At 39.6% G+C, this 12,327-nt stretch overlaps 1 protein-coding gene across 3 annotated transcripts in view; it reads right to left on the reverse strand.

The window, feature by feature from the left end:
• The window catches only part of DNAAF11 (dynein axonemal assembly factor 11), a 69,371-nt gene that overhangs the window by 13,503 nt on the left and 43,541 nt on the right, over nt 1-12,327 (reverse strand). For all 3 annotated transcript variants that reach the window (XM_068525640.1, XM_068525639.1, XM_068525641.1), the window contains one exon: nt 12,171-12,266. In XM_068525640.1, the coding sequence (XP_068381741.1) occupies nt 12,171-12,266 (96 nt within the window). The remainder of the gene's footprint in view (nt 1-12,170; nt 12,267-12,327) is intronic.

The raw sequence follows: 12,327 nt of genomic DNA on the forward strand, positions 1-12,327 counted from the left end.
CACTGTCTCCTAGAGCTTTCCCACTGGGGCTGCTGACACTTTGTCTTGACTGCCTTTCCTTCCCTACTGCATGACCAGCACCCCCATACTTCCCAAATAAACCACTGTACTCATCTCCCTAGGGAGGCTTCTGCTTCTGGGAGGCTGCAAATTTAGGAAGTGTTTTACAGTTCAAATGTGAGTCTGCGTCTCACAATTTAGTCTCTGCAACAACCGTGGGACTCTCAAGTTTCCCTCGAGGAGGAAGAGTAGGAACATGGTATAACCAGATTCCAAAATACCGACTAGGTTTCTACTGGAATCCCGCTCAAGTCTCTCTGAGCACCTCGTTTAATTTTCACGGTGGGCTGGGTACTTATTTGAAAAAAGATTCTCTATCTATCTCCCTCTCTCTCTCTCTCTCTCTCTCTACCTACCTACCTATCTACCTACCTACCTATCTATCCCACTCTCTCTCTACCTACCTACCTATCTATCCCACTCTCCCTATACCACCCCTCTAGGGGGTCACAAAACACGAGCTGATCTCCCTGTGCTATGCGACTGCTTCCCACTAGCTATCTATTTTACATTTGGTAGTATATATATGTCCACGCCACTCTCTCACTTCATCCCAGCTTAACGTTCCCCCTCCCCATGTCCTCAAGTCCATTCCCTACATCTGCGTCTTTATTCCTGTCCTGCCCCTAGGTTCTTCAGAACCTTTTTTTTTTTTTTTTTTTTAGATTCCATATATATGTGTTAGCATACGGTATTTGTTTTTCTCTTTCTGACTTACTTCACTCTGCGTGACAGACTCTAGGTCCATCCACCTCACTACAAATAACTCAATTTGGTTTCTTTTTATGGCTGAGTAATATTCCATTGTATATATGTGCCACATCTTCTTTATCCATTCATCTGTCAGTGGACACTTAGGTTGCTTCCATGTCCTGGCTATTGTAAATAGTGCTGCAATGAACATTTTGGTACATGACTCTTTTTGAGTTATGGTTTTCTCAGGGTATATGCCCAGTAGTGGGATTGTTGGGTCGTATGGTAGTTCTATTTTTAGTTTTTTAAGGAACCTTCATACTGTTCTCCATAGTGGCTGTATCAACTTACATTCCCACCAACAGTGCCAGAGGGTTCCCTTTTCTCCACACCCTCTCCAGCATTTATTGTTTCTAGATTTTTTGATGATGGCCATTCTGACTGCTGTGAGGTGATACCTCACTGTAGTTTTGATTTGCATTTCTCTAATGATTAGTGAGGTTGAGCATCCTTTCATGTGTTTGTTGGCAATCTGTATATCTTCATTGGAGAAATGTCTATTTAGGTCTTCTGCCCATTTTTGGATTGGGTTGTTTGTTTTTTTGATATTGAGCTGCATGAGCTGCTTGTAAAGTTTGGAGATTAATCCTTTGTCAGTTGCTTCATTTGCAAATATTTTCTCCCATTCTAAGAGTTGTCTTTTCCTCTTGTTTATGGTTTCCTTTGCTGTGCAAAAGCTTTGAAGTTTCATTAGGTCCCATTTGTTTATTTTTGGTTTTATTTCCCTTTCTCTAGGAGATGGGTCAAAGGGATCTTGCTGTGATTTGTGTCATAGAGTGTTCTGCCCATGTTTTCCTCTAAGAGTTTGATAGTGTTTGGGCTTACATTTAGGTCTTTAATCCATTTTGAGTTTATTTTTGTGTATGGTGTTAGGGAGTGTTCTAATTTCATTCTTTTACAAGTAGCTGTCCAGTTTTCCCAGCACCACTTATTGAAGAGGCTGTCTTTTTTCCATTGTATATTCTTGCCTCCTTTATCAAAGATAAGGTGACCATATGTGCGTGGGTTTATCTCTGGGCTTTCTATCCTGTTCCATTGATCTATATTTCTGTTTTTGTGCCAGCACTATATTGTCTTGATTACTGTATCTTTGTAGTATAATCTGAAGTCCAGGAGCCTGATTCCTCCAGCTCCGCTTTCCTTTCTCAAGATTGCTTTGGCTATTCGGGGTCTTTTCTGTTTCCATACAAATTGTGAAATTTTTGGTTCTAGTTCTGTGAAAAATGCCAGTGGTAGTTTGATAGGGACTGCACTGAATCTGTAGATTGCTTTGGGTAGTATAGTCATTTTCACAATGTTGATTCTTCCAATCCAAGAACACGGTATATCTCTCCATCTGTTTGTATCATCTTTAATTTCTTTCATCAGTGTCTTAAAGTTTTCTGCAGACAGGTCTTTTGTCTCCTTAGGTAGGTTTATTCCTAGGTATTTTATTCTTTTTTGTTGCAATGGTAAATGGGAGTGTTTCCTTAATTTCACTTTCAGATTTTTCATCATTAGTGTATAGGAATGCGAGAGATTTCTGTGCATTAATTTTGTATCCTGCTACTTTACCAAATTCATTGATTAGCTCTAGTAGTTTTCTGGTGGCATCTTTAGGATTCTCTATGTATAGTATCATGTCATCTGCAAACAGTGACAGTTTCACTTCTTCTTTTCCAATTTGTATTCCTTTTATTTCTTTTTCTTCTCTGATTGCTGTGGCTAAAACTTCCAAAACTATGTTGAATAATAGTGGCGAGAGTGGGCAACCTTGTCTTGTTCCTGATCTTAGAGGAAAGGGTTTCAGTTTTTTACCATTGAGAATGATGTTGGCTGTGGGTTTGACATACATGGTCTTTATTATATTGAGGTTCCTACTTTCTGGAGGGTTTTTATCATAAATGGGAATTTTGAATTGAATTTTGTCAAAAGCTTTTTCTTCATGTATTGAGATGATCATATGGTTTTTATCCTTCAGTTTGTTAATATGGTTTATCACATTGATTGATTTGCGTATATTGAAGAATCCTTGCATTCCTGGGATAAACCCTACTTGATCATGGTGTATGATCCTTTTAATGTGCTGTTGGACTCTGTTTGCTAGTATTTTCTTGAGGATTTTTGCATCTATGTTCATCAGTGATAACTGGCCTGTAGTTTTCTTTCTTTGTGACACCTTTGTCTGGTTTTGGTTATCAGGGTGAGGGTGGCCTCGTAGAATGAGTTTGGGAGTGTTCCTCCCTCTGCTATATTTTGGAAGAGTTTGAGAAGGATAGGTGTTAGCTCTTCCCTAAATGTTTGATAGAATTCTCCTGTGAAGCCATCTGGTCCTGGGCTTTTGTTTGTTGGAAGATTTTTAATCACAGTTTCAATTTCAGTGCTTATGATTGGTTTGTTTATATTTTCTATTTCTTCCTGGTTCAGTCTTGGAAGGTTGTGCTTTTCTAAGAATTTGTCCATTTCCTCCAGGTTGTCCATTTTATTGGCATACAGTTGCTTGTAGTCACCTCTCATGATCCTTTGTATTTCTGCAGTGTCAGTTGTTACTCCTCCTTTTTCATTTCAAATTCTATTGATTTGAGTCTTTTGCCTTTCTTTTCTTGATGACTCTGGCTAATGGTTTATCAGTTTTGTTTATCTTCTCAAAGAACCAGCTTTCAGTTTTATTGATCTTTGCTATCGTTTCCTTCATTTCTTTTTCATTTATTTCTGATCGGATCTTTATGATTTCTTTCCTTCTGCTAACTTTGGCGTTTTTTTGTTCTTCTTTCACTAATTGCTTTAGGTGCAATGTTACGTTGTTTATTTGGGTTGTGTAGGCTTCCTGGTGGAGGGGACTGGTGCCTGTGTTCTGATGGATGAGGCTGGATCTTGTCTTTCTGGTGGGAAGGACTGCATCTGGTGGTGTGTTTTGGGGTGTCTGTGAACTTAGTGTTTTTAGGCAGCCTCTCTGTTAATGGGTGGGGTTGTGTTCCTGTATTGCTAGTTGTTTGGCATGGGGTGTCCAGCACTGGAGCTTGCTGGTCATTGAGTGGAGCTGGGTCTTAGCGTCGAGACGGAGATCTCTGGGAGAGCTCTCGCTGATTGGTATTACAAGGGGCTGGGAAGTCTCTGTGGGACCAATGCCCTGAACTTAGCTCTCCCACCTCAGAGGCTCAGGCCTGAAACCTGGCTGGAGCACCAAGACCGTGTCAGCCACATGGCTCAGAAGAAAAGGGAGAAAAGAATGAATAAATAAATAAATAAATAAATAAATAAATAAATAAATAAATAAATAAAATAAAATAAAATAAAATAAAATAAAATAAAAGGATTAAAATTAAAAATTAGAAAATAATTATTTAAATAAAAAAAAATTAAAAAGTAATTAAACAAAAAAGAAGAGAGCATCCAAACCAATAAACAAATCCACCAATGATAACAAGTGCTAAAAACTATTTAAAAAAATAAAATGGACAGACAGAACCCTAGGACAAATGGTAAAAGCAAACCTATACAGACAAAATCACACAAAGAAGCATAAACATAGACACTCACAAAAAGAGAAAAAGGAAATATATATATATGTATATATATTAAAATAAAGGGAGAGAGCGACCAAATCAATAAACAAATCTACCAATGATAATAAGCTCTAAATACTAAACTAAGGTAAACATAAAACTAGAAACAAATTAGATGCGGAAAGAAAACCCCAAGTCTACAGTTGCTCCCAAAGTCTACTCCCTCAATTTTGGGATGATTCGTTGTCTACTCAGGTATTGCACAGATGCAGGGTACATCGAGTTGATTGTGGAGATTTAATCCGCTGCTCCTGAGGCTGCTGGGAGAGATTTCCCTTTCTCTTCTTTGTTTGCACAGCTCCCGGGGTTCAGCTTTGGATTTGGCCCCGCCTCTGCCTGTAGGTCGCCTGAGGGTGTCTGTTTTCACCCAGAGAGGACGGGGTTAAAGGAGCAGCTGATTCGGGGGCTCTGGCTCACTCACGCAGGAGGGGAGGGAGAGGTACGGAGGCGGGGCGAGCCTGCGGCGGCAGAGGCCAGCGTGACGTTGCACCAGCTTGAGGTGCGCCGTGCGTTCTCCCGGGGAAGTTGTCCCCGGATCACGGGAGCCTGGCCGTGGCGGGCTGCACAGGCTCCCGGGAGGGGCGGTGTGGAGAGTGACCTGAGCTCACACACAGGCTCCTTGGTGGCTGCAGCAGCCTTAGTGTCTCATGCCCGTCTCTGGGGTCCGCGCTGATAGCTGCGGCTTGAGTCTGTCTCTGGAGCTCGTTTAGGCAGCGCTCTGAATCCCCTCTCCTCGCGCACCCCAAAACAATGGTCTCTTGCCTCTTAGGCAGGTCCAGACTTTTTCCCGGACTCCCTCCCGGCTGGCTGTGGTGCACTAGCCCCCTTCAGGCTGTGTTCACGCCGCCAACCCCAGTCCTCTCCCTGGGGTCTGAGCTCCGAAGCCCGAGCCTCAGCTCCCAGCCCCGCCCGCCCTGGCGGGTGAGGAGACAAGCCTCTCGGGCTGGTGAGTGCTGGTCGGCACGGATCCTCTGTGCGGGAATCTCTCTGCTTTGCCCTCTGCACCCCTGTTGCTGTGCTCTCCTCTGTGGCTCTGAAGCTTCCCCCCTGCCACCCCCAGTCTCCACCAGTGAAGGGGCTTCCTAATGTGTGGAAACTTTTCCTCCTTCACAGCTCCCTCCCAGAGGTGCAGGGCCCATCCCTATTCTTCTGTCTCCGTTTTTCCTTTTTTCTTTTGCCCTACCCAGGTACGTGGGGAGTTTCTTGCCTTTTGGGAAGTCTGAGGTCTTCTGCCAGCGTTCAGTAGGTGTTCTGTAGGAGTTGTTCCACATGTAGATGTATTTGTGGGGAGGAAGGTGATCTCCATGTCTTACTCCTCCACCATCTTGAAGGTCCTCTCCCAAATATCATTTTCAAAGATAGGTAGGTCTTTTTTAGATTATCAGAATGATATTATCTTTTTCTTGTGATACATTACTTTTTTTTGTAGGGCCTATTTACATTTTTCTTCTTCTGTTTCTTAAAAAAATTGAAAATTAAATTAAAAATTTTTAATTAAAAAATTAAAAACATTAAAAGCTATAATTAAAAGATTTATATTAAAATTTTCACTTAAAATTGAAATTAAAAATTTTTTCTTCTTCTTTTTAAAGAATGATAAGACCTATTCAGACTTGGTGTTTATGTCATCAGTCAAGATAAGTGGGTTTTCCTTGAGTCTTTTTTTTTTTTTTAATTGGGTCTATTTTTTCAGTGCTGGAAGTTTTAGGAATGAGCTGAGGGTGAGAAATAATGTTCTAAAAGAGTAGAAGTATGAATGGAACAGGAAAACCTAGCAAGATGACCAGGAGGAGGCCCTCACTATAGACCCTCTTGAAATTAACATTCAGAGAATAAAAGTGAGCTTATGTTGGGTACGTTGCAAGCATATTTGAGTAGAGAGAAAGTACTGAGAAACACGTGTCCAAATAATAAGGGAAAAGGGAGTCTGAGACTGTGTTTTTTAGAATCACGGTGTGTGATATTGATCTTAATACGTGACCTTCGTCTCCTGTGCTCAATATAGCAGAATCAAGCAAGATGTTCACCAACTGAAGTTGTAAATATATCTTGCTGTTCAGTTCAGATGGCACCTTCTTTAATCTCAGTTAATTATTCTGAAAGAACACCCAAAGGAAATCATGAAGCATATTCTTGGAGTGTTCCTGGAACTTGTCAATTGAGAACCTAGACGGGAGTTTAATTGAATGATGATGCAAGGTTCTCCATGAAGGCAACATTTCAGTTAAATCTTGTTAAGTTGGACTGTGGTGAGATCATGTGTCAGACCCTTCCAGGCTGATGATGATAAGACTGTGTATGGACATATCACTTAGTCTGACCACACATTTCAGAAAATATACCGAAGGCCAAGCGTAAACTCTTGGAAAATGCCATGGGGAATAATCCTACTCAGAATAGGAACTAAAATCATACATACAGTACCTATAAATAAACCTTAGAAAATATGTAGCATCTATAGAGAGAAAACTGCAAAGCAAAACTTCTGAGGGACATAAAATATGAGTAATAAATGGAAAATACATTATTGTAGTGCAGATTCGATTATGTAGATATATCAATTCATTCCGACAACAATCTATAAATTCAATGCAATCTCAATAATAAAAATATTTACTAATAGGAATTCATATTGATTAACTTGACAATATTGATTATTAGTAATGGATAATATTAATTAACAGTAACATGAATGCAGTGTGTATTATGTCCCAAGTGCTCACCTAGGTGCTTTACATATTAATTTATATAGTCCTCAAAACAACCTTTTGCGGTATGAATGATCATTCATATCATTTTATGGACAAGGAGTCTGAGGCACAGCACAGAGGGGTTAATAATTTGCTCAAGGTCACACAGCTGCTGAGCAGAAGTATCAGGATTTAACCCAGGTTCTCTGGCTCCAGAGCCCATTCCTTTAATCATCTCTTTTCACTCTCTCTAAAGGGTAATAGCAATAAAAATTCAAATGGCATTTCTGGAGGCAGAATTTGATAAAATTATTTGAAAGTTAATCTGGAATAATCCACATGGAAAAACAATGAGGAAATGGTTGAGGAGGGAGGAGAGTAATTAGGGGAGATTCGTGCTCTAAATATTAAAATGTATTTTAAAGATGCATTGAATGCATTCACTTGTTCAACAAAAATTTACTGAATACCTACTCTTTGCCAGTCTCTGTTCTAGGTGCCAGTGACACAGTAGTAACAAGAACAGACAAAAGTCCCTACTTTCATGAAGCTTAAGTTTTTGTTGAGGGAGATAGACAAAGAAATAAACAATTAAATACATGGACTGTCCAGTGGTGACATATTCTATGAAGAAAAATACAGCAGGAACAGGGGATAGAGAGTACTGGGATGGGGAAGGGGAAACTTTTAAAATATCGGGATCAGGAAAGACCCCATGGTAAAATAACACTTAAGAAAAAAAAAAAAAAAACTGAAGGAAGGGAGAGAACAAATCATGAGGATATCTGGGAGAAGGGCATTCCAGCAGAGTGAACAGTATGCGCAAAGGCCCTGGGGTAGGAGGATGCCTGTCATATTTGTGAAATAGTAAGGAGGCCAAGGTGGCTGGAATGATTAGAGGGTAAAGTGGTAGAAGGTAACATCAGAGAGATAATGGCAGGTGGAGGTTATCAGGGGATTTTGCTTTTAACTCTGAATGACTAGAAAACAAGACTTGGTCTGATTTACATATACTATAAAATGATCATTTGGCTGCTGTGCTGAACAAAGAAGAATAGTGAATTTCTGGTAGACAGATGACACCCATAGGTCCACGTTTCTTGACTGGATATATCTAATGTAATAAAAGGCACTGGAGACTGAGACTCTACACCGATCCCAAAAGCTAAGACTAATGAATACAACAGTGCTGGAAGTTAGAGAGAAATGCCACTGACAAGTGGAGCAGGATTGAGAAAAGCCTCATGAAACACAGAATGTTTCCTACTCCTCTATTACCTGGGCAGTTGACCTTCTATTCCCTAATGCCACTTTCTGAGAAAGGCAGAGTACCTTTGCATCCACTACCCCACCTGCCACTTCTAGCCAAGACATCAACCCTTGAAATCATGGTGGAGGAGATGGCCTTCTGGGAGATGTGGTACCCACGAGTTACGTTATAAAGATGGCAGATGGAGACAGGAATTCTGTAGGGAATGGCAGGGATTGTGATATCTGTGTAGTCTATCAACCCACAGATTACAGACTTGGTGGCAGATGTTGGAAAGCATCTGGTATTGTAGAGCTAGCATGAGATGAAAGTCCCTGGGATGTGGAGCTGAGCTGGGAGAACCCGCCAGCAGGTCAGCAACAGAATATCCAGCCACGACCCCTGTGACAGGGAACAGACTTAACGAAACTTGCCTATTTATCGGTACCCAGTCTGTATAGATCAAGCTTCATTTAGGGGTAGGGAAGGGAAAAAGATCCATTTGACATCTGTGACAAAATACTGAATGAAGTGTCTAATAAGAAATATTTGAGCATTTTGTGGATTCCATTACAAATTGTGTCCTTGGAAAAATGTATACAAAGTTAATCACTGAATTTCCCCAGATAAACACAATATAATCATCACAGCACAGACATCATCAAATAGATTAGCTTTTCACAAGTATTCTTTACAAATGCCATCACCAAGAAGGAACAACTAAACAGCAAATTTGATCTTCTTTTCATTAATTTAGAGTATCCAAGTATTATAAACTACTAAGGACTATATTAGATACTTCCTGAAGTACTAAGTTATCACTTAACATATTGACCACACTGTTCTGTGAATGAATCAAAAGTATACCTAAGTGTCTACCTGATCTTTACAAAATGCTTTAAAATTCCAAGAAGATGCCTCAGTCGTTATAACGCAAGTCAGACACGGACAATTCCACAGTAAGGTAGAAGCCTAGACACACAAAATGGCTCAGTGGCTGAAACTTCGGTACTTCAATTGTTTCAGTCAATAGGAATTATGAAGATGTTAACTTTTAGTAACACATACTTTTAATAATAAGCATAAGTGAAGTTAGAATTTTATTTTTTAACTTTTGATGACTTTTTAAATTTAATTTTTAAGAAAAAGCTTTTGTTCTTTGAGCTTTACAGTCCTTACAAATACCTAACTCATGAGTGAAAAACAACTAATTCAGGGCAAGAAATAGCTACCTTTTAGGAGGAATAATGACAGAGGTATATAAAAGAAATGATAAAAGTAAATAAATTAATAATTAATAATTTAATAATTAAAAGGAATAATGATAGGGATAGCTTCACATCCATGTTACTTTTAGACAGTAGTCTAAAATCTTAAAAAGTATATACCTCGAAGGAAAAAATGTTACTCATAGTTTCTTATTGAGAAAAAAAAAGAACCATTCTGATTCTTTCTATGTAAATTATCTCATCTTCAACCAAACACTTCTAAAATGCCTTTTCTTTAATAAGCCATTTTTTATACTTTTTATGTGTATTTAACATGAAGATTTAAACAGATATAAAGACAAAAAGGATAACGGAAATAGAATGTTGTATTCATTTAAAAGATTCATAAGCAGAGATAGTAGAGGTCTTCTGATCAACTGCCTGGCACCCTGTAAAAGGTACACAAATCATACGTCTTGATTTCCTTTTAGGAAAATAGCAGTTACCACTTAATCTTTGGTTTTTCAGTTAGAATGGAAATTTCAAAAAAAGAAAGAAAGAAGAATGCTAATCGCAGTGTCATTCAAATGTCTCTGTTGAAACACTGAGGTAATTGGGTTATCGCTTAGACTTCCCTATAGGATATTCTAACTGGCATAGAAGCATTTCCTTAATTTGTTGTAGTCAACAAGGACAATGCGATTCTTACAGTTGTGTTTGTTGTTTTATTCCTTGACAACAAATTGTATTTGCTGTCTTACTGCCTCAGATTACTCATAATCTGTTACAAAACTGGCTTTGGGAACATGAAGGGTTATTAAACCATTATAGAAACCTTATTGGTTAATCAAGTTTATAATCTTTGTGTCCCCCAGGTCCCTTTTCTTTCTCACAAGGAGAACTCCATGTTGACTGGTTTATCTACGCTTTCCCTTTGAAACCTGAGTGACTGGGGCAAAGCTGACCCTACCCCTAGCTCATGGGATGAGATAACAGTAACCAAACATAAAATAATAGGAACAAAGAAAGGACTACCATCTTTTTGGCCAGAGATTGGTTTCATTGTCCAGGGTTAAGCTCATCAAGATTTTTAGCCTCTTCAGCTAAATTAGCCAGATCAGTCCAGAGGAGCTTTTATTCCATGGTGATGGGAGAGGTCCTCTCTCTGGTCTTTCTCTGATTCTCTGTCTTTCCATTTTTGTGCAAGGTAAGAACAAGAAAGCAAGTCACCCCAGTTACAGCTAGTGCTCACGTCAAGAAGGAAGCAGGTCTGAGTACAGAGCTAACACATCAGAGAGGGCCTGACCCTCCCCTGACTGGGCCCTCCCAACCTTCCGTATCTTGTTACAAGAGTTGAAACACTTCTTTACGGTTAAAGCCAATTCTGTTTGGGGTTTCTGCAGCTTGCAGCACAAAACATCCTAACTCATTCATAGAGCCTGTATTGAGGAATCGGAATATTCCATATAGACAGATGAATATTTTTAAAGTTTTATTTCCTTAAGTTCTTTCAGGGTTGTCATCTATCCATGTTAAGTCTGTTCAGGCTTCTAAACAGCTTCTGTCTCAGACATTCAGCTCTGAGATCAAAGTTATAGAGCCTGACAGTCAGCGGAGGGAACCCTACCAGCCATTAGAAGTCAGCCATATCAAAAGTACACATATAGTTTTGTTCTCTATGTCTGAGTCTGTTCCCGTGCTGTATACAGATTCACTTGCATTATTTTTTAGATTCCACATGTAAGTGATATCTTATAGTATTGTCTTTCTCTGTCTGACTTACTAAGCATAAGAGGGAGGGGGAGGGACAAATTAGGAGGATGTGATTAACAGATAAAAATTACTATCCATAAAATAGATAAGCAGCAGGGATTTACTACAAAACACAGAGAATTATATTCGTTATCTTTTAATAACCTATACTGGAATGTAATCTGCAAAAAAAACCCAAGAAACAAAAAACGAATCACTTTGCTGTATACCTGAAACTAGCGCAATATTGTAAATCAACTATACTTCAATTAAAAAAAACTGAAAAAAATACATATACAACACTTCTCCTCCCAAATAAAAGACAAAAAAGAGTTTTAGTTTAAAATACTATCTAGTCCGTATCATAAAAATAATACAAAGAGCGACAACGATGGCATCAATATTCATTGAGTGCTCACTATGTTATGAATTTTATGTGTTATTATCTTTCTTAAAAGCGATATTAGGAAAAAGAGGCCCAGAACCAGGTTAATAACTTGCCCAAAGTCACGAATCTAGTAAGCTCAATATTTGGAATTCAATCACACTTTTTTAAGAGACCCAAGGCCTACTACATCTCCTTTCAAAGTCATTGGTAAGGCAAGTACTGATTACCATGTGCCGGGCATGCTCACGGCGCCTGTGATTTATGCACCCCTCCTCCACTCTCTGGTCTGCCAGGTAGGAAGGCTGGGAGGCTAGAACTGCAGGTAGGAGGAGCTACCACAGTCACAGCGTCCTGGTCCCAGCTCTCCCTTCTCACAGGCCTTTGTTCTCCTACCTGAGCCGGTCCAAGTAGATTTTCTGGCTCTCTCAGCCAAAAAGACCTTGATCACAAGTCATCAGGAGCCCTGGTAGGCCACGTTCCTCTAGGAACTTGAGACTTGAGCTTGATCCAAATAAGGCTACCTACCTTGGGCATGTAGACCACCAGATGTCCTGTTGTCTGAGCTCTTCTAGCAGAGCTGCTGTCAGGTTTGACTTCTGCAGGAAGGACCAGCTGAAATGGCTGAAAGCAAACAGGAAGTGTGGAGAGTGAGTGCATATTACACGAGGGGGTTACTTTAAGA

Source organism: Eschrichtius robustus, chromosome 17 (assembly GCF_028021215.1).
Source record: "Eschrichtius robustus isolate mEscRob2 chromosome 17, mEscRob2.pri, whole genome shotgun sequence".
Lineage (NCBI taxonomy): Eukaryota > Metazoa > Chordata > Mammalia > Artiodactyla > Eschrichtiidae > Eschrichtius > Eschrichtius robustus.